Below are 21,320 nucleotides of genomic sequence, written 5' to 3'. Positions count from 1 at the left end.
TGGGCGGTGACGTCGCGGGGGCCGGCGCGGGGCGCTGATTCGGCCCGAGCTGCCAGCGGGGTGTCTGCCGCCGCGGGTTGTTACAGCTGCTGGAGCAGCAGCGGCCCCCGCCCCCGGGCACCCCTCCTGGGCCCTCGACCGCCCGCCCTGTGCGGTGAGTCCCGGCGAGTGGCTTCGCGGTGGCCGAACCAGAAGCCTCCTCTTGGGGCTAGAGGCAGGGTGGGAAAGAAAGTGGGGGCTGCTGGGGAGGCGCCCGGGGCTGAAGGGGACCCGGGAAGGGTGAGCGGAGGTGGAGGGGGTGCATCAGCCGAGGGGGTGCATTAATCGAAGGGATGCCCACAGGGGAAAGTGGGGGCAGGAGACCGGGTCTGGGCCGTCGTGGGGGAGTGCTCCGGCTGGAGGAGGGGGGCGGGGAGAGGCTGGGCTTCGGGGATAAATTGGCCGCCTCCAGGGCTGGGTGAACGCGTGGAGGTGGGGGTGGGGCTCCGGACCGGGCTGGGCTTGAAGTGCGCGGTCCTAGGCTGGGGAGCGGAGCGGGAGGCCCCTCTTCGGCTTGAGTCCCGCTCGGATAATCCCAACAATAGCGAAGACTCCACCTCCTCTTTTTCACCCTCTTCCCCTGCTAGTGGGGGTTCGCCCGGTACTTGCCGTCTTTCCATTTCCACCGTCCTCCCCAGTCCGGGAGGCTGGGCCAGAGCTGAGAGGTGAGCGACCGTGGCCCCGCGGATTGGGCGGTGGGGAGAATGAAAATGGCATTGTGGAGGATGCCAGGGACCCCATTGTTGGGGTCCAGGTTGTGGGCTTGGATGTTTTGTGCTCTTCATCTAGAAGGCAAAAGATTTGCTGCTTAAGGGGCTGCCCTTACTTGGGGGAAAGAGTGGGAAGCGCGCACCTGGCAGCTGTGCTGGGGCGCACTGTGGCCTGGGCTTAGGTGCCAGACTGGGACAGGGATATTTGTGTGTGGAGCCAAGGGGGGAAGGGAGGGAAGGAGTAGAAAACAGCTACCAGCAAGAGAGTAGTTAACAGAACAGAGTTGCTGCAGGCTTTGGTTTGAGACGGGTTATGAAACCACATCAGGCACTGCCACGGCAGCCACCTGCCAGCTAGGGCGGCCAGAACTTTTCAGCCTCAGCTGCTGTAGACTTACTTTACTGGGTTCTTCTCCCTATTTTTCCCCTTCTGGGTGAGGGGCAATTGTTTTTTGTTTTTTGTTTTTGTTTTTTTTACTCATGGAAGTGATATGTACCCTTAGTCACACAAACCTCTTAAGAGTGTTTCCTGGCTGCCAATCTTTTTCTTAGTTTCTTGATTTCTCCTGTCTTTTTGAGGGTCTTCTGGGATTTCTGCTGTCAGGGGAGCTAGTGTTCAGTCTTCAGGAAGACACTTCCAAGGGTATCAGTTTAGGTCCTAGGTCTCGGCCCCTCCTGGACTCATCAGGCTTCATTGGATGCCCTAGTTCAGCCAGAAAGGAGTGTAGGATGATCTGGAATTCAGCAAGGCCCGTGGTATTGCTGGATAAAATACGGGGGGACAGCTACAGGTCTCTGTACTACCACACCTTTATAGGTCTAGGTTAGGGAGAAGGGGGAGGGGCAAGCAGTTTCTGGTCTGACTTGGGGAACTCTGCCTCTCTCCTTACTAGTAAGTCCTTCAGAGGCCTCACTTCCTAGCCAGCTCCCCACCGTCCCAGGGTTTTGCGTAGTAGTAGGTGTCCCAAGAGCCATGTTAGGGTAACTGAAGCTCCAAGTCCCTGGGAACGTAAACAACTGATTTAGTCTCGGTTTTCTAGTTCCTTGGGTTTCTGTTAGGCCCAATTATCCAGCCTCATGGGCTGAGCTGATGGGCCTCAGGAGCATTACTTCCAGGATGCACCCTGGGACATCTCACGCATGTTTGCATGTTGGGAGAGAGTGTTGTGGGTCACATTTCCCTTGAGGTCTCTTAGCTTGGGGCTCTCTGAGAAGAGGAAACTTGTTCTCATTATTCTGGAAGTAAGGAACTGATCCTTGAGAATCCTGGCTCCCACACGGCTTGGCTGTGATCCTTGCCAGAGAGAGATAGCAACTGACTCTGAGGGGATTTGTTGCAGCAGGGTGAAGGAGGTGGCCTTCTGGGCACTTCCAGGATACCTCCATCTGGGAGCCCTTTCTGCATCCCCAGGGAAGATGGGGTTGTTACCATGGTGATGACCTTAGGGTCTTTACCAGGCAGGACCTCCCCTCACCTAGGGAGGTGAGCCAGTAGAAAGGCACAGTCTGTTCCCACCCCTTGCTGGTTACAGGGCCCTTAAGGATTTGGAACAGCTGAGCTCTAGACAAGGGGGCTGCTCATTCCCCTCTTTATGTGCATCCAGGAATGCAGCTGGCTTGCATTGTTTCTTGGGCATCAAGGGCAGCCCTCCTGGTTCCTCCTGCTGCAGGGCTGTGCCATTGGAACTGGGCAAGGGGGAGCATGGTGGTAACTTACACCTGGAAACAGGGGCTTGGAAAAGAGGCTGAGGTGAGGATGGGTGGGGCGGAGAGGAAAGGGGCAGGAGAGAGGCCCCAGGTGTAGTTTTGTGTCCTTGGGCAGGGTGTGTTGATGTGGGTTTCAGCTGCCCGTTGGAACTGTAGATGTTGGCCATGTTCTCTATCTTCACCTCTCCTGTTTTGGGGAAAAGGGCCCTGGTGGTTTGGCAGCAGAGTGGGCGGCATCACAAGGGTTAGCTTGAGTGGCTGCCAAATGGACAAAACATCTTGCATGGGTTGTTTTGTGTCACCAAGAAGGAGGCCTCCAAGTCTGGGCAGAGGTTGTCCCTAGTCTGTTGTTTTCTCTTTCCTTCCTCCCACCCCCGCAACTTACCTGTCTTCCTGGATCAGGGTTGGGAGAGACCCAGGATTGGATAATTAGGGGAGATGGGTAGAAGCAGTGACCCCCAAATATTTCATTCACTGATGCCTGTTCTCACCCCACCGCCTTTTGTTAATTTTAATGGTGGTGGGAACACGGGTAGGAGATGCCCCTTATCAGGCCCTCAGCAAGACGGTCCAGCAGGGGTTATATTGAGTGATTCTGAGGGGACAGTCCTCTTCTCCCCTCCCCTGAGCTTGGTGGGAAGAGGGTCCTCATCAGAATGCTCTGGAGGATGAGATTGGGGAACAGGCAATGGTTTCTTTGCTCTGGGCTGGATGTCTCTTGATGACCTATCCACCGAGGCAGTCCTGGTGCCTTGAGGGACTCTGTCCCGATTGGACAATGTGTAGGGCAGCCTGGTGTTTATCCCAGCCCGGCAGTGGGAAACCAATGGAGCTAAGTCCACGCGGACTTTCTTTGTCCTCTTCGCTTGAGAATCAAAGCAGCAGAACTGCGTGGAGTTCTTGGGGAAAGCAGTGCCTCCCTCCCTGTGGGATTTGGATGGGGTGAGGGGGCAGGGAAAGTGGTGTGACCTGTCTCACCTGTGCTGCTTGTTTGCAGAGCAGCGGCAGGAGAGGGGCAGCAGGATGAATGTGGGCACGGCACACAGTGAGGTGAACCCCAACACGCGGGTGATGAACAGCCGCGGCATCTGGCTGTCCTACGTGCTGGCCATCGGGCTTCTCCATGTCGTGCTGCTCAGCATCCCCTTTGTGAGCGTCCCTGTTGTCTGGACCCTCACCAACCTCATCCATAATATGGTGAGGGCCTGCCTGCTGCCCGTCCCGACCATGTGGGCTGCTCTTTGGTGGGGCTGAGGAGTAGGAGGAGCCCCCCCAAACATGGGCCAGATGTCAGGGTGACACACTGACAACATTTGTCACCCAAGCCCGGACCCAGCTCTCATCTCTGCTTTGTCCCCACTTCTGGGTGCCAGCCACGTGCACTCTGATAAGAGGACTAAAATTTGCAGATTTGTCCACACCTTCAGGATGTGGACCTGGAGGGAGGCCCGCTGGGAACTGAACTAAGGCCTCCAGAGAGTCCCCAGGACCCAGGCGCCCAACCTGGCACAGAAATGCCCCTCTCCCAAGTCTAGATCCCCAGTCATCTTCCAGTCTGGTGCCTCTGCTCCCTCAGCTCCTGCCTGCTAGCTTGTACTCTTTGGTAGGCAAGCAGGGGCCGTCATCTCATCCCCGCCCAGCTGGCACAGGGAAGCTACCACTGGGCCGGACGGGCATTTCTGCAGCTGAGTTCTCTCCATGCCTTATCCTCATGCCAGGCTGTCCTCTCACCCGGTGGGCTCCCTTCTCCTCCTGCCAGGCTCCCAGCTGCCCCATCCTGACCTCCAGCCCACATCCCTCTGCCCCTCAGAGGGAGGCTCCACATAACCCAGAGCACAGTTCTTTGACTGGGGTGGTGGAGCTGAGCTGGAGGGCCTTTTGCCTTTTGTGTCCTCTAATGAAGTCCCCCTTCCTCCAGGGCATGTACATCTTCCTGCACACGGTGAAGGGGACACCCTTCGAGACTCCGGACCAGGGCAAGGCGAGGTTGCTAACCCACTGGGAGCAGATGGACTATGGGGTCCAGTTCACAGCGTCTCGGAAATTCTTAACCATCACGCCCATCGTGCTGTGAGTGCCTTGGGTGGAGGAGGACGCCAGCAGGCAGGCCAAGGCCTGGGGAACCCTGGGCCCTGCCAGGCTTAAACCCGTCCCCAGCTCTGGCTTTTGGCACGGGCATGAGCAGAGGCAGGGAAGTTGGAGCATCCCGGGCTCTTCTGCTGGGCTTAGGCCTTGTGCCTCCCTGGCCCTGTGTTTCACCAAATGGGCCTTCCTTCCTGCCAGTGACGTAAGCCCACAGACCTGGGATAAAGCAAGGGGACTGGGTCGGGAGGGACCTCTAGCTGAGGAGATCTTGCCACCCTACTTCTGTTCTGGGGGTCTTTCCCATAACTCCACACCTGTTGGGGGTCTGCCACTCCCCACCCAGGAGTGAGGGAGGAAGGGTCCTCCAAACAGAGTCTTACGCTTCTTCCCAACCTTCCCACCCAGGTACTTCCTCACCAGCTTCTACACCAAGTACGACCAGATCCATTTCATCCTCAACACTGTGTCCTTGATGAGTGTGCTCATCCCCAAGCTGCCCCAGCTCCATGGAGTCCGGATTTTTGGAATCAATAAGTACTGAGGGTGCCACCCCTTCCCCTGCCTGGGATGGTAGGGGAGGGGTGGAGGCCTGTGCTGTGAAGCTGAAGACAGAAGGAGCCTCTGGATCCTGTTAGAGATGGGGGTCGAGCCTCTGGGCCCTAGTTTCCCCTTCCAATTTCCCTGGTAGCCGACTTGACGTAGCTTGTAGTGGGGTTCAGGTGGGCCCCCCAGGTCTCTGACCCTTTCTGATTTTTTTTGATCTTTTCCTTTTGCCTTTTGGATAGAGACTCCGTGGGGGCAGTCATGGGATGGGCTGGGCTCCCAACCTGTGAGGCTGGGACAGGAGAAACCCCCTGCTCACTTGCTCATCCTCAGACTGCTAAAGCACTTTAACCCCTGCAAGAGGAGCAGGGGGGACGGTACGGCTTCTAGATTGGTTCACTTTAATTCTTAAGTTTTTAGGATGACACTCAATGTGTGCTCGTATGTGTAAAAGCAAGTGCACGACGATGCCTCATCCCTCTGGGTAGAGAACTGCCTGTTGCAAGTCTCATGCTTTTGGCAGCTCCCCTACAGCCCACCCGGGGCACTGGATGGGAGCGGGGAGGGTAAGGAGAGGGATGGTGGGGCTGGGTGTGGATGGCCTGGTCTCAGAGGCGAGGGGGCCATGGCCACTCTCGGGCCTGGTGGAGGTGGGGAGGATGGTTTGGGGGGCGGGGATGGGGACAGTGAATTGAGACTTGGAGGAAGGGGCCGTGTAGCCACAGAGATTGGTATAAGGGAGGAGTGTGGGGACAGAAGCCAGACTCAGCCTCATCCTTTGGGAAGTGGTCAGGCTCGGAGAGTTAATTTCCCCAGACATGGTGGTGATAGTCGGAAGGGAGGCTGTGGGGTCGGAGGTGGGGGTTACAGCTCCGGGGTTAGTGTGAGGAGTGGAGAGGGTTGGAAGAGGCCCACGAGTCATCGTTAGCACGTTAGCACATGTCCGCTTTGACACTGCCCTGTGCAGGGGTGTGAGGAGTGTGGGGAAACCGGGACGAATGATGAATGGTGGGGCCCTTCTGCAGCCTTCACCTCGTAGCCTCCTCATGCAGACTGGAGCTGGACGGGGCCTCTTGTGTGTACATGGGGGGCTATGGGGCCACCCCCAAATGGGGTGGGTGGGCCACAGAATGGTCCCTGCTCGAGCAGGGTAGTAGAAGGAGCCAGGAGTGACCTGCGGGCACTGTCTCCTCAGCCTGAGGCTGGGAGATGGGCAGGAGCCTGAGTGTGGGCTGGAGAGGAGCCGCCTTTTTCCCCTCCCCAATCTGACCAGGGTCTGTGTTACTTTTGAAAAGGTGTGGGTGCCCGTGCCCCCTTCCAGGGCCCTGAGGGAGGAGGGGAGGACATTGGTCCTGTTTCCTGCCTCCTGGCCCCCCTACTCCCCACCCCATGTATCATAGGGAACTTTCACCTCAAAATCTTTCTAAGCAACGTGTGAATAGGATTTTTACTCCCTTTGTACAGTATTCTGAGAAACGCAAATAAAGGACAATGTGTTCCTGTTTCCCCTGAGTCTGGCCTCTGCTTCCTGGAGGGCCCTGGGGGAGGGGGCAGGGGTTTGGGCAGCAGTTCCTGCTGAGGGCAGTGTGAGGGGCTCTGGGGCTGCTGGTCTTCCTGCTGCTCCCAGGGGAGAGAGCGGGAGAGAGCCTGAGGGGCTGATGGGAACTGGCAGAGGCAGCAGCAGAATCCTGCTCTGTGACCTGGCCTGGAGGTTCATCTGTCAGAACTTCTACCTCTGGTCTCCGTGGGCTGGCTGAGTGATGGCTTGTGCGTGGCCTGGAAGGGGGTCAGTTGGGCAATGACTTCATAAATGAAGGCGGAGTCCCGAGGGGTGCCCAGCCCTTTCCTCAGAATGCCTTTCCCAGCTCTCACTTCTCTCCCCGTAGTGCTCTTTCCCTGGGAGGGCTGCATTTCCTCCTGGCCTCTCTGTCTTTGGAGGAATCTTCATGCTTCCTCCCTTCTGCCGTGAGCATGAGTGGGAGAGGAAGAGGTAGCCCCCCAGGACTTATTTAGGCTCCTGGGGCCAGGAAAGGGGAGGAGTCCTTTAGTGGAGGAACTCTGATCTTTGAGGTTCTGGACCGCTCAGTGTGAGCTGTGGCAGTGTTACGTGCTATTCCTAGGACAGGTGCAAAGTCCCAGGTAGATGGGAGGAGCTGCCTCAGGCAGGCTGGGCTTCTCTCTGGCTCTGGGCCAGCGTCACAGTGTGTTTGGAGTGGGTGTTGGGAAGAGTGCAGGGTCTTTGCCCACGTCTGCTGAGTGAGGCCCACACAGTGCTGGGAGGAGCAGTACACCTCCCTGGGCCCAGTCCTGGGGGTGGGGGTGCCCTGGGAGCTTCCATGGACCTGCAGGAGTATAGTCAGGGTGAGGGGCTGGGGCACATCAACAACAACCAGCGTTCAAATCCTGCTCTGCCACTTACTAGACTTGTGGCCTTGCCAAGTTACTTCTCTGAGCTTCAGTTTCTTCCTCTGTTGTAGAAGGATAATAGGCATTAGGGCTGTTGTAGGATTAGCACAACACCTGGTATAGTAAATACTGAACACGTGATAGCCACATTAGTATCATTACTGTCGTTAACTACCGCCATAATTTCTTTAATGTTGTTTTGGAACTGAGGGATAAGGGGGCCAGGAGACGGGCCAGGCTCGCTCCGGTGGTTTATCTCTGAGGACTGAGGGGTGGGGGCCAGAGGCCTCTCTCTGGAGAAGGAGGTGGGTGGAGAGGACAGGTGGAGGCGTCTCCCTGAGAGGGCTATGTGGGAGCATGTGTGGGGAGGAAGGCTGAGTCCTCCTTGCTGGCCAGCCTGTTCCCCACAGATGTTGGCTGCTGTAGCTCTCAGTCTTCAGCCTTGCCCACCGCAGCATGGCAGCATGGTAGCTGTTTCCAGCTCTATCGCTCTCTTCATACCCCTGACACGACCATAGCCGTTGCCTGCTGGCACTTGGATTGCATGGTCCAGTATGCCTCCTGCACCATTCTCTGGCCCCAAACCCACCTAGAATACATACCAGGTAAAGATTATCTATCTATCTATCTATCTATCTATCTATCTATCTATCTATCTATCTTATCTATCTTACCTATCCTACCTGTCTTACCTATCTTATCTCTGGCCTTATCTGCCTCCAGCCCAGCCATAATGTGGCTTATCTAAAGGCCTGAAAGATGGGGCACCTAGCGCTACCCAGCTTTCCAGTTCTTTCAGTTCCCTTCTTAGGGCTTCCTGAGACACGGTGGCCAGGACCTGTGCAGAGCTCTTACAGAGGGGATTCTCACAACCTCCATTTCTCGTGAGCAGCTGAGGTGAGTGGCCCCCAAGATAGGCCTGTGGGCCCTGGGCACTGCCTTTCCAGGCAGCCAGAAGAATTCCCAGGCTGAGACTGAGCTGAGAGCTGGCCACCATGATGGGGGCAGGGAAGGAGAAGGGAGCATGGGTGAGCAGATGCCTGGGCCAGCCAGAAGGGACTTAGGGGAAGGTAGCCAGATGTAGGATAGGGAAGTGGAGACCAGAAGGCTTGTGAGGGGAGTCCTGGCCCCAGGAGGAAAACAGAGGAGCCTGAAGAAAGGGAAACATCTCAAGAGGAAGGAGTTGCAGAGTGATTGATGGGAGGGGAGAGGGAGAAGGATTTGGAGGTAAGAGTGCGGGAAGGGTCTGGTGTGGTGGGGACAAAGAGCTGCTGCTCAGTAGGAAAAGGGAAGGACCGGCTGTATCAGGTTGGATTTGGTAATGAGCCTATGGAGGGTCCTGCAGGGGAGCTGGGGGGGTGGGCGGGTACAGGGGCCAAGTGTAGACCAGGAGAGGGTGAAGAGGAAGGTGGGTGGGGGAGAGGCCCCAGGTAGAGTTTTGGGATTCATTTTATTTTTCCAAGAGTAAGGGGACCTTTCAGATGGTGACCAGTAACTGGTGAGACAGGACCTGGGGGTGGAGGGCTATCCAGGGCACCTACCCCCAAGCCACTCTTGCATTCCATCCTTTCTCTTTCGTTTTCTTCTGAGGCAGAGTTATCACTATTTCATTGGGAAATGGTTTGTAGGAGTACCCATCCCACTACCTTGCAGAACACAGCAAGGGAGGGAGGCCCAGGAGTCAGAGCCAAGGGAAGAAGTAATCATGGGGGTTGGTAATGTGAGGTCTGGCAGCCATGCCTCTTATCTTTTCCTGGGTCCTCTGTTCATCAACACTGTGGGGGTCTGGCTGGAAGATGGTGGGCCTGCCTCCCTACCCCACAGGCCCTTCTGAGCAAAGGGGCAACTCTGCTGTGGGAGAAAACAGACCTCACTCTTACTTTCCTTTTGGGATAAACACTGTTTCATCTTTTTTCCAGAAGGGTTCTATGAAGGGCAGAGGAGAATCTAGCATTCGTGATGGTTACCCTCCTTAGTGTATAGTGACCACCTCACATTCTAGAAACAGGGAAGTCAAATAATTCCAAGTCCTGATTGTTCTAGAACCTTTGGATCTTCATTGACCCCAGGCTGCCAAAGGGAGATTTAAAAACCTGAACCAGTATCTCCCTTCCCCAAACTGAAACTGGCTTCTTTGTCTCCAGTTGGTCCAGGCACAATGTCCAGCCTATTTGAGGAAATCACGAGTTGTGGTCCAAGAGATGGAGCTGGAGGGGATATGATTGCTGTCAGAAGCATCCTTGACTCTGACAGATTTCACTGCTTCTCTTTGGTGAGTGGGAGGAGAAATTTCCGGAGATGCCAGTACCACAGGACAGACCTCACCCTAGAGGACATAGTGGAGAGAGAGGAGGGTGAAGTGCTGTTTGATAAGCTGGATTCTGGGCTCCAAGGTCAGTACGAGGGGGTAAGAGATGGCCAGCCAGGAGACTTCACCCACTCCTGCTCTACCACACTGTCAACTCCCCATTGCCATCAACCACGTCAGCCAGTCAACAAAGAACTTGTATGTACTAGAATTTGTTTGCATATGTCCACACACCTCAGTTTAAGAAATGCACAAAAGATGTTAACTGGAATTTAAATGAAAACTTGAAAAAAAAAATGCACAGAAGAGCTGCATGGGGAGAAAGAACAGGGTAAGTGAAAATTTATTTTTATTGAAAATTATTCCTAAATTGTCTTCCTTTCCCATGTTTCCTTTTTGTAAATAATTCACTTTTAAGTTAGCTAAGGTCTTTTGATGTGTTTGTATGTTTATCAGTTAGATGGATAAATAAACGGAGGCAGTTTGCTTAGTGGTTAGGAAAGGACACAGGCCTAAGAGCTGAGGGCACCTCGTTTCTAAGCCTGGCTCTGCCACTCACCGGCTGGGCGGCCTCTGGACAAGTTGCCTTCTCTCTCTCTAAGTCTGTTTCCTCAGCTGTCAACTTGACAAGAATGTTACGAGACTCAAATGATATAAATTAGGTCATTTATGACAGTGGTTGTGCAGAAGGAGCATTCAGTCAAAGTTCAGCCCCATCATTCTGCTGGCGGCTGTTATCCCTCGTGTCCCTTGGAGATCAGACTGGATGGGTGAGCAGAACTCCCTAAAGGCTTGAGGGATTTCTAGAGGAGTCTATTCCATTCCCCTGCCTCCAAACTCAGACTTTTGGGTTGCAGAAGCACCAGGGTAAATGTTGCTGAACCCTCACCTGGAGACTTATTTCAGTGTCTCAGACCTCAGGGTAAGGACTTTTACAGCTCAGACATCTTTGCTACAGCCCATCTGGATCTCATTAAGAAAAGAATGCAAACAGTACCACTGTATAGTTTTAGAGCACCTGCTATGTGCCAGGCATAGCCGTTATGTGACCAAGAGCAGCGTCCAGATTACTTGGGCCTTTCCACAAGTGGTTTCATTAAGTGAGCAAGGGGCTTCAGGAAAATTTCAGATGATCATTTTTCAAAGACTGAGTCAATTCTCTGAAAAGTAAATTGCTAAGAGCCAAAACCAGTTTGCCAGATGACCAGTTCACTGAAAACAGAAAAAAACTTTAGACTAGGACTAGGGTGTTTTGCCATGATATTACTCCCCAGGGACAGGGGGAAAAGTGTTAAGTACAGAAAAAAAATTGACAAGTTAACTTCCTTTAAGGGAAAGTCTGTCTGTTTGCATAAACAAATCAGGGACAGAGGTGAAACCAAACTTTGAAAAAAATCCTTAAGAATGAAGTGGATGGGTAATTTGAATTGATTTTTAGCAACTTGGCCTGCTTCCTTCTCAAATTGATTATTTTTTAATTATATGGTGCTGATGATGTGGTTAAGGTGGCATAGGTTTTTGTTTTGTTTTGTTTTGTTTTCTGTTAATTAAAGTCCATATACTTTATTCTGATTATCTTGGTTCTTACCTAATATCCTTCTCTGTTCCAAGATCTCATTCAGGATACCACATTACCTTTAGTTGTTGTATCTCCTGAGGCTTCTCTTGGCTCTGACAGTTTCTCAGACTTTCCTTATTTTTGATGATCTTGACAGTTTTGATGAGTACTGGTCAGGCATATTATAGGATGCTTGTCTATTGGCATTTGCTTGACTTTTTTTCCTCATGGTTAGACTGAAGTAATGGGTTTTGGAGAGGAAGACCATCGAGGTAAGGTACTATTCTCACTGCATCATATCAAGGGTATGTGCTATCAACATGACTTATCACTGTTAATGTTGACCTTGGTCACCTGGCTGAGGTGGTGTTTGTCAAGTTTCTTTACTGTAAAGTTAGCACGCCCCTCCCCTCCCCCCCCATATATTACATTGTTTTTGTGCTTAAGGCTTGATTTTTATTTTGTCCTGGATAAAGTACATGTACACTTTTACATTGCTCAAAAAACAAATGGATCCTAGAATGTTAGTGTAACCCATACAGGACTGATTTGAGGCACCATTTCCGGTTCTGTCACGTTTCCATCAGTTACAAAATGTGTTTGTCTCTGGAGATCCAGCCCTGCCCGACCCCCTAAACCTGGCTGTATGAGTTCCTCCTCGTCTGTAGGTTCACATTTGGGAGGTCTGAGAGAAAGGCAGTCAGCTGGCAGCATCTCCACACATGCTCCGCTAACCCCGGCACAGCAGCTGACTCGGAATCAAGGCCCTTACGAAAGTGGCTGATCAGTCTGGGCAGAGTCCACACGGATAGGCGGTGGTCCAGGATTGCTTCACTTTACACCTGCGTGGTTCATACAAACATCGGAGACTGAAGTCTGCTTAATTTTTATTTCTCAATTGGCAAGAGCTCCTAATTCTTTAGCTTTACTTTTCCTTGGCTCATTTCAGCCTCTCAGATAGTTAAATAGGACTAGCTCACATTTATTGAGCATTTAGTATGTGTGCAAGGCATTTTGCTAAGTGCCTAACTGCATTTTTTATTTAATTTCTTCAAGCACAGGAAGTAGGTACTATCAATCTTCTCCTTCCATGAATAAAGAAACAGATTCAAAGAGGTTAAGTGACTTATCTAAGGTCATTTGGTAAGAAGGTGGCAGAATAGGTGCAAACCTGGGATTATGTGACCCTTGTGGTGACTCCTGATGAGCACAGCATTTCCTGGGAGCCACAGCTGGAGGATCTCTGCAGAAGGGAAGGGGATTGTAGAGGGGGAGCCCAGGATGGGGCTGCTCCGGGGAGAATTTTCTGCAGAGAGATCTTTTGGGTCAGCCTCAGTATGACCTTTACCCTTTCCAGGCCAAAAGGCTGAGTTCCAAGTTCTGGATGTGGTAGACTCAAAAGGAATGTTGATAGTGAAATTATCCAAAGAAATAATAATTGCAGGGACCTTCCACAGATCCCACAAGCAGAGAATCAAGACATTGGAGACCTGGATACCCAGCAGTATCTGGATTCCCTTGAGAACAGGTGAGGCTGGAGATGGGCAGCAGTGGGGAGTGAGAGGGGGAGATGCCCCTTTTGAGCACCAAGAGCATCTGAGATGGAGGTGCCCCGGCCAGTGCAGTCCCTCACGCCCAATTCCCGGCACTGCCCAAGCCCGTTCCTTACTCAAGCGTGGCCTCCTCTTCCCCCTTCGGAAAGCCTTCTCATTCTTCATGCATCAGCCTCCAGGAAACCCTCCAACACCCCCAGCTCACTTGCTTCCCTGCTACCCTCCAGGGTGATTGATTCTTCTGGCTTGGACCCAAACCTGCTGGTTTCAAGAGGCCACTTTCTGCTCTCCTATGAGTTGCCAAGATCTGTGTTTTGTGCTGTTTTGCTCTGCCTTGTGGCAAGCCATGCCCCTGTTCCTCAGTGGACTGGGAATAGCTTGTGACCGCAACAGCTTTTACTAACCTCTCTGTGTTTATCCACAGCACACAGTAGGTGCTCACTAAGAGAGTCAAAGTGAACCACAATGAAATCACAGCACCCCTGTAGAACATTTCCTGCACAGAAAGTGCCACAACTCCACCCCATCAGGGGGGCACTAACCAACTACCACAGAGTTTCTGATGGTTGAGGGCATGGTGCTTCCAAGGGACTTACAGGGACATCACCAGCTTTCTCCCTCAGTGGGCATTTTATTGTTGGTGTGGGTGTTTTCTTCCCTAGCTGAAATTGTTGGAGAGTGTGGAGCAGCTTAGTGGAGGGGACTCAACCTTTCTCCTGGCCTAGCCCTCCTTGAGTGAAATGCCTTTTGTTTTTCCTTTTTAGCTAAAAAGTGAAAGGCTTCCACTGAAATTTTACTGGTCCTTTGAACTACCCCTCCCTACCATAGTGTTGCTGGGGAGGGGTCTTTGGAGTTTTTCAAAGGGAGCTCAATTTTTTCTAGAATGCCTGTTGTTTCTAGTATGAGGCCCTGTGGTGTGTGCATATAGAGTGGGGTTGGGGAGGGTATTAGATAGGTAAAGGGAGGTCAGCAGAGGCAAGGATGTAGGTCTTCCCTGAGGGTTGTTTGCAAATACCAGAAGTTCCATCAGGCTATTTTTAGTCACAAAATACATTTCCTTATGGAATCAGAGATGCCTTCTGGAGCCCAAGGCTGTGGACAATGTGGCCAGGTCCCAGGGACCAGTATGAGGAACTGGAACCCCAACTCCCGAGAACTGGGTGTGATGATCTGGGAAGATGCCTGTCTCAGTGCCATGGGAAGGGCTCATGCTTTGGACTCCTACCGACTAGGATTTGAATTTCAACTCTACACTCATTAGCTGTGTGACCTTGGACCATTCACAACCTGTCTCTAGGCCTTAGTTTCCTCATGAAAATGGGTGCAATTGTGCCTACACCATAAGTTTGTGGTGAGGGGTGAAATGAAATGCCATGTGAAGTATCTCATGGTGCTGGCACATTGTAGCCTTCCACAGATGCTAGTGAGTTCTCTTCCCACTTCCCACTTCCTTGCTCCCACAGTGGGTAAAGTGACTACGATGGGGTGCCATGTTCTTTGGTTTTCCAGCCCCAGAGACCCTTCATCTCAAATAGGAACTAGCTGATGGAGAGGGAGAAATGTCACTCCTGGGAGCCTGAGCTCTATTCCCCCCTATTCCTTCCAGTGAGTTGAAGAGAAAACTACCTACTTTGTTGCAATCAATCTGGAGAAATGAGAGCAGACCTCTATCTGGTGACAGAGACTCTGGAGACAGCAAGGAAGGAAACCCTGAAAACTGAATGGCAGTGTATGTTGTGGAGCTGGATGGGAGGCAGGGTCTGTGAGAGAACCAGCCTTGGCCCACCCATGGTAAGTCAGGGGGATACCAGCCCAGATGTCAGGCTCTTCAGCTCTCCTTCCAGACCTCCCTGAGCAGTCTCAACTGCTTCCTGGCCTTCTTATGACTTCTCATCTTGCCCCAAGAAAGTGCCTGTGGCATTGCTAAGTCCTTCCCGTCACTCTCTAGTAATGCCCTGTTTTTATTTGCTTCTTAGCATTTCTCGTGGTTCATAATTACATGGGGATTTTTTGCTTATTCTCTGTCTGCCTCCCTTTCCAAGATACAGGAGGGCAGGAGCCACAGTGCCTGGAATAAAAAGGTCCTCAATAAACATTTATTGACTCAACAGTGAAAGCAACATAAGTTTGGGGGTCAGATGTGTGTTCTTATTTCAGCTCTGCTGCTGGTTTAGCTGTGAAACTGGCTTACCTACTGATCCTCTTTGAGCCTCAGTTCTCTCATCTGGAAAATGGGGATTGTTTGGGAGATCAAGCAAGGTAACTATGTAAAGCACCTAGGGATTAACCAACGTGAACTCCTTTTCCTAGCACCAAAGGTCAGTAACCAACCCCCTAAAGCAGGTCCTGAGCTATTGAGTAAAGCAGCTCATCTTTCCCAACATGGAGAGAATGAGTAAGCAAGGCCTGATGGGGGCAGACTGAGTGCAGGTAGGTTCAGCTAGACTCTGTGTCAGCCTGGAGGGGCCCTGGTGAGCTCGAAGGTGGGGGGAAATTCCAAGGAAGGGGTGGAGGGTTCAGGGCTGGGAAGAAGGACTGAAGCTCCTTGTGCAGACACCCAGGTTTTGCCCCATCATAACGCTAATCCTTCCCTAGCTAGAGGTGTTAAGTCCTATCTCTTTCTGAGCTTGTTTTTTGTTTGTTTGTTTTTTGTTTTGGTGAGGGGCAGGGTATGAGAATGGGGAAAGATATGAAAGAGGAACTTTTGGAGAAGGAACTTGTCTTTCTGATAACTGGTTTTCTCACTCTCTCTGGCACTAGCTATTTGTTTCTTGGGTAACACAAAATCCTTTCCAGAAAGAGAATGGCTTTTAGGCCTTCTGTTCATCATTCCAAAAGGGGCAAGGATAGTATTTTTTAAAAGAAGGTAACAAATGGCCCAGAATTACAGGGTTATCAGGGTTGAGAATGGAATAGGATGCACCCAGGGGTAGGGACCATGGTGTGAGCAGGAAAAAATCCTGCCTATTGGAGAAGCAGATTGGATTGCATACTGGCCTAGGGTTTCCAGACTCTGACAACTTTGGCCTGCTTTGTGCAGGTTGGTGTGCTGGATCCTGGGGTCCCAGCCCTTACTGAAACCTGGGAAGCATAATTGCATTGCATGTCCAGTTCTCACATGGTAGCACTGGCTGTGAAAGGAGCACTGGAACTAGGAGTAGGAGGGTCTCAGGGTCTAGTGGCTCTGCCACTCACTGGCTCTGTAGCCTCTGGAGCCATGGTTATCCTGATGTTAGCATGACTAGAAGATCCCTGTGATTCTGAACGTTGCTTCCTCTGGAATTTCATAGTCTTCCTCTGGGTCCCAGAAAGGTTGTACTGCCTAAGAAGACTTGGAAGGGATAGAAAGAGGTCTAGATGTGGTAGAAAATCCAGAAACTCCCAGAAGTTGTAAAAGTGGGTTTTTCAACCCTGGCAAGGTCTTGCTAGCTCAAGAGTGAATCTCTGTCATGTAAAGTGCTACACCTGGGTGGCTCAGTTAGCTAAGCGTCCAACTTTGGCTCAGGTCACAATCTCACAGCCCATGGGTTTGAGCCCTGCATTGGGTTCTGTGCTGAGAGCTCAGAGCTTGGAGCCTGCTTCGTATTCTGTGTCTCCCTCTCTCTCTGCCCCTCCCCTGCTTGCGCTCTCTTTCTCTCAAAAATAAGCATTAAAAAAACAATAAAGTGCCATAACAGGGCCATCTGGGTGGCTCAGTTGGTTAAACATCTGACTCTTAATTTTGGTTCAGGTCATGATTTCATGGTTTGTGAGACTGAGCTCTGTGTTGGGCTCTGTGCTGAGTGTGTGGCATGCTTGGGATTCTCTTTCTCCCTCTCTGCCTCTCCCCCTGCTCACACGTGCTCTCTCAAATAATTAATTAATTAATTAAACAAACAAATAAAATGCCATAACAGAGGAGGCAGGAGGTAGATTCCAGTCCCTGCTCTGACCCACATTTGCTGAGTGACTGAGGACCTGTTGTACCCTCTCTGGGGTTCCGTTTCTTCTTCACTTATCTAGGCGTAATCCTATGGTTGTCTGTATCTGAGGATGTAGGAAGGTGTTTGCGTATATAGTGCTTTGTCATTTACATGAAATGATAAGGATACAGTCTCCCTGGCATGGGCAGTGAGGGCTCAGAGTCCAGGAATGAAAACTCCCACCATTGGGAAGAGAATGTCCAGAGAGGGCTGGAGGTGACCTGAAGACTTTCTGAAATTATTCTTCCCTTCTTTTCAGAGGAAGATGGTTCATCTTGCTTAAGTAAGGATTGGAGCTAGCTGTGTTCAGTGTAGTTGCACACTCACCCTTGAGCCTCCTGGCTTCAAGGACTTCAGCTCAGGTGGGAGAGCCTAGTATATGTGTATGGTGGAGGAGTTGGGGAGAGAAGGGTAGGGCAGTGCCCAAAGCAGTCTTCAACTTTAGTCTGGAGGTTGCATCTGTCTCCTTAAACACAGTGGTTCTCATTGATTATATGTAGACATCACCTGGGGGAACTTTAAAACTAGTGATACCTGAGTCCCACCTCCAGAAATTCTGATTTAAGTTATCTGGGGATGTGGCCTGGGCATCAGGATTTTTAATCACTCCCCAGGTAATTCTCACGCACAAAGTTGAGAACCACTGCTCTAACTTTGTCTAAATCCTCACTACTACTAGCGTGGTCCAGAGACTGCACTTTGAATGGCAAGGACTAAGTTTTGATTTATTGGAGGTGGAAAAGAATTTGGGATTGGTACTCAACTGGGGTTGAGCTGGGAAGGTGAAGGTGAGGTTGGCAGGAGGCAATGATGATGGGTGTCTGGGAAGAAGGGTGCTTTACTTTAACTGGAAAAGATTAGAAGGGAAGCAATAGAGAAGTGGTCTCATGAAGAATGGGGTCGACAGAGGCCTTGGTAATAATGGAGCTTGTTGGCTGGGTAGGTCGGGTTCTTAACTGCTGCCTCTACAGGGAAACCCTTGAGTTTGGAGGACTTCAGAAACATGAAGGAGAAGGTGCAGGACATGCTGAGAGGCCTCTAGGATCTGACTGACTGTGCTAAGCTGCCTCACTAAGCACCTCAACAAGGAGGAGCAGCGACAGAATCTAGAACAAAGAGTAAGAGACCCAGGAAAGAATTGGAGCAGAGAGAGGGAGGAACCAGCAGGAAGGGCAGTTACCATACTGAAGACAGTCTGCTATAGTGGGACTGGCACTCATCTCCCCCATCTCCTGGCCCTCGGTGTCTGAGGCCCTGATCTCTGGTGACCTGGAGGGTCCAGCAGATCCTCTTGTAAGTAGCCTTTTTAATGCTTTTTAATGCTGCTGGGATCTTGGTAAAAACACATACAGAATCTATTCTGAATGTCCTGGATGCCTTGATTGGTGAGGAGGGATTTGGAAGTATGCTGGTGTGGAGGAAATGTGGAGCAAAGGGGTCTGTGGGGGTTCAAATCCTGGGAGGAAGGTGACATACATTGCCTTTTACATTTCATGAAGGATAGACTTTCACACTTTAGGAACTAGTCATTTTCCCCAGGCCAGGGGTTGGGGGATGCCTCCTCTACCCACCTGCCAAGTCTGACCTCCTGCAAGCTAAGAGGGAAGAAAGATTCACCACAAGAGCCCATTTGGAATAACTCTTATCTATCACTGCCAGGGGCTCTCTGGAACCTTCTGATGTTTGTCCCAGGTCTGATGAAATACTGAAGCCCTGTCCCACTCTGTGCTTCTCTGCCAGCAACCCTCTTGACCCTCTTTTTTGCCCCCAGAGATATCTTAGGAGCAGCATCTTGTGGCTGAGGCCCTGGAAAAGGGGATCCTGTCCCTGTTGAAAGACCAGATAAGACACCCTGGACTGAGGGCTAGGGTCATAGTAGAAGTGAATGCCTGTGTTCTCAAGGGACTCAGAAGTCCCAGCGTACAGTCCTTCCTACTTCGTAGTTCTCTGTCAGTTCACATCCATTCAGCTGGTTTGTGGCAATTCCCTGGAACACATGGTTTCCAGGACAACTCAGGCTTTATAGGCTCTGTTGCTAGCCTATGGGTAAGAGAGGGGGGGTGGAAAACTGTTAGTCTCAGGATGGCAGTGCCAACACTGATTAGCAGTGCCTGTCACTGTGTTGAGAAAGAATGAGGCTCTCCAGGCCCTGCAGGAAAAAGTGCCATTATGGATTATTACATCTGCCATGGTCCAGGATTAAGAAGTGTGGTGAAATATTTGCCATTTCTGGTATGTTTCCTTGTTCCTAGCTTTTATAGTCTGGTGTGTTTCCTTCTAGGTGGAGTCTGTCCTGGAGCAGAACTGGGTGACCAGCCCCACGATGTGGGCTGTGACCCTGATGCAAGATTTCTCTGTGCCCTCTGTGTTGCTGTCTCCGTCCTGCTGCAGCTGGGTGAGAAGCCTATCTTAGTGTCTTCCTAACTATGTTAGCTCTTGAACCACCTGGATGCTCCCCTCCCAGACCATCCTCTCCCCCTGCACCCCCAATCACTAGAACGATGTCTTTATAACAAACAGCTGACTTTTCTTTGATAGATCCCATTCCCTTCGTGATAATGCCCCCAAAGCAGCCTGCATTATATGCATGGACTTTTCTAAGAGTGGCAGATTGATCATATTGATTTTCTCTCCTTGAAATCTCACTAAATAAAGTACTAGAAAAGATGTAAACCCACAATGATAAAGAGAACAAGGCAGCAGATAAGAGATTCTGACACATCTTTGGAAACTAGCAGGTTACTAAAGGAGTTTAAGCCGGGAGGTGTGGGCCTGAGATGTGCTGGAAGTGTAGGAGGAGACTGCTCTTCTCTCATCTTGAGGCTTTTCTCTTTAATATTTTTAAGACAAGGTAATTAAAAGTAAAAGAAATATATGCTTGTAAAGCATTTCAAATATTTCTCAAAGTTGAAGGCGATCCCCCCTTCTTTCTCTAATATAACCACTGTTAACATTTTGGGGTATGTTAACAGTCTTCCTATGAAACAGTGTTTAAAATGGTAATTTAGGAGCTTATGGGTGGCTCATTCAGTTAAGTATCCAACTTTGATTTTGGTTCAGGTTGTGATCTCATGGTTTGTGGGTTCGAGCCCTACATCGGGCTCTGCACTGACAGTGTGGAGCCTGCTTGGGATTCTCTCTCTCCCTCTCTCTCTGCCCCTACCCCACTCATGGGCATGCTCCCTCTCTTAAAATAAATAAATAAACCTCAAAATATGGTAATTTAAACATGAAACTAGGATGATATAACAAATTTGTTTTCTATTTTTTGCACTACAGTTGTTTTTTCTTTTAAATTTGTAAAAATATCATATGCAACAAGAATTCTTGTAGATGCTGTTGGGAGTGTAGATTGGTCAACCACTTTAGAAAACTGACATATCTACTAAACACAAGCCTATGAGCTGGTGACTCCACTTTCTAGGCACGTACCCAAGAGAAATGAGTGCATGTCTTCACCAAAAGACATACATTTACAAAAACATTAGCATAAGAGCCCCAAGCTGAAAACTACTCAAATGTCCAATAACTTTAGGATGGATATGTATACTGTGCCATACTTATGCAATAAGAGAGAACAAATTACTGCTATACATAACAGTATGCATGACTTTCACAGACAATGCTGAGCAAATGAAGTCAGACACAAAAGAACATATTTATATTTGGGTCCTCTGAGAAGCAGGTGCCAAACTAGAATTAGACATGCCAAAGTCTTTTTAAGGGAAGAGCCTGTGAAGAATAAAGGGAAAGGAATGACAAGTCTTCAGTGCAGGTTTAAAACCTGTGAAGGGAGAGGAGGAGGGAAGAATCGAGTAAGAAGAGTCTCAGAATGCAGGGCAGTTTTGAGAGTCTCAGTCAAGTTGACTTCAGCAAAGGTTGTCTACTGGAGGAGCCCCCATCAGGCAGAAATGGCCAGGCTCTAGTATCCCTACCATACTCAGCCTTTGGCTGGAAGCAGCCCAGGGGAGCTTGATGTCAGGAGGTAGATCTACAGGGCAGCAGCTAGAGGTTGTTAGTCAACTCTGCTTCTTGAAGCAGGTTCTCCTAAAGAAAAATCTGAGTGGCATCCTCCATGGCCACCACAATACTGTATGATTCCATTTATATGAGGCTCAAGAGCAGGGAATGCTTAATCAATGGTTGTTGAACTCAAAATAGTGGTTATCTTAGTGGGAATAGTCTTAACTGGAAAGAGGCATGAGGGAATCTCCTGGGGTGCTGGAAATATATAAAGATTCATTGAGCTAACATTTAAGATCAGTATATTTCACTGTATTATACATCAATAAAAAAAAGTTGGGGCGCCTGGGTGGCTCAGTCAGTTAAGTGGCCAACTTCGGCTCAGGTCATGATTTCGCGGTCCATGAGTTTGAGCCCCACATCGGGCTCTGTGCTGACAGCTCAGAGCCTGGAGCCTGTTTCAGATTCTGTGTCTCCCTCTCTCTG

At 50.6% G+C, this 21,320-nt stretch overlaps 2 protein-coding genes across 5 annotated transcripts; both read left to right on the top strand.

The window, feature by feature from the left end:
• ORMDL3 (ORMDL sphingolipid biosynthesis regulator 3) lies at positions 1-6,588 on the top strand. 4 transcript variants are annotated; one of them, XM_043584329.1, is made up of 5 exons: positions 36-154; positions 627-704; positions 3,454-3,653; positions 4,375-4,526; positions 4,947-6,588. In XM_043584329.1, exons 3-5 carry the CDS (start codon positions 3,480-3,482, stop codon positions 5,080-5,082), a joined length of 462 nt encoding a protein of 153 aa, XP_043440264.1. In that variant the 5' UTR covers positions 36-154; positions 627-704; positions 3,454-3,479; the 3' UTR covers positions 5,083-6,588. The 4 variants fall into 4 exon arrangements, with proteins under 4 accessions (XP_043440260.1, XP_043440261.1, XP_043440264.1 ...); XM_043584325.1 differs by lacking the exon at positions 627-704 and having other exon boundaries at positions 1-154; XM_043584326.1 differs by lacking the exon at positions 627-704 and having other exon boundaries at positions 13-154; positions 3,459-3,653.
• An 81-nt stretch (positions 6,589-6,669) lies between these two features.
• GSDMB (gasdermin B) lies at positions 6,670-19,474 on the top strand. Its single transcript, XM_043582635.1, is given in 9 exon segments — positions 6,670-9,883; positions 12,714-12,851; positions 12,854-12,884; positions 14,516-14,558; positions 14,560-14,762; positions 15,067-15,168; positions 18,062-18,182; positions 18,184-18,256; positions 18,643-19,474. Coding segments are annotated over 9 exon segments (1,599 nt in total). The 5' UTR covers positions 6,670-9,648; the 3' UTR covers positions 19,296-19,474.
• The last annotated feature ends 1,846 nt before the right edge of the window (positions 19,475-21,320 follow it).

The sequence above is a fragment of the Prionailurus bengalensis genome, chromosome E1, assembly GCF_016509475.1.
Source record: "Prionailurus bengalensis isolate Pbe53 chromosome E1, Fcat_Pben_1.1_paternal_pri, whole genome shotgun sequence".
In the NCBI taxonomy this organism is placed as follows: Eukaryota; Metazoa; Chordata; class Mammalia; order Carnivora; family Felidae; genus Prionailurus; species Prionailurus bengalensis.
Note: the sequence above shows the minus strand (reverse complement) of the source record. Positions and strands in the feature narration are given on the sequence as shown.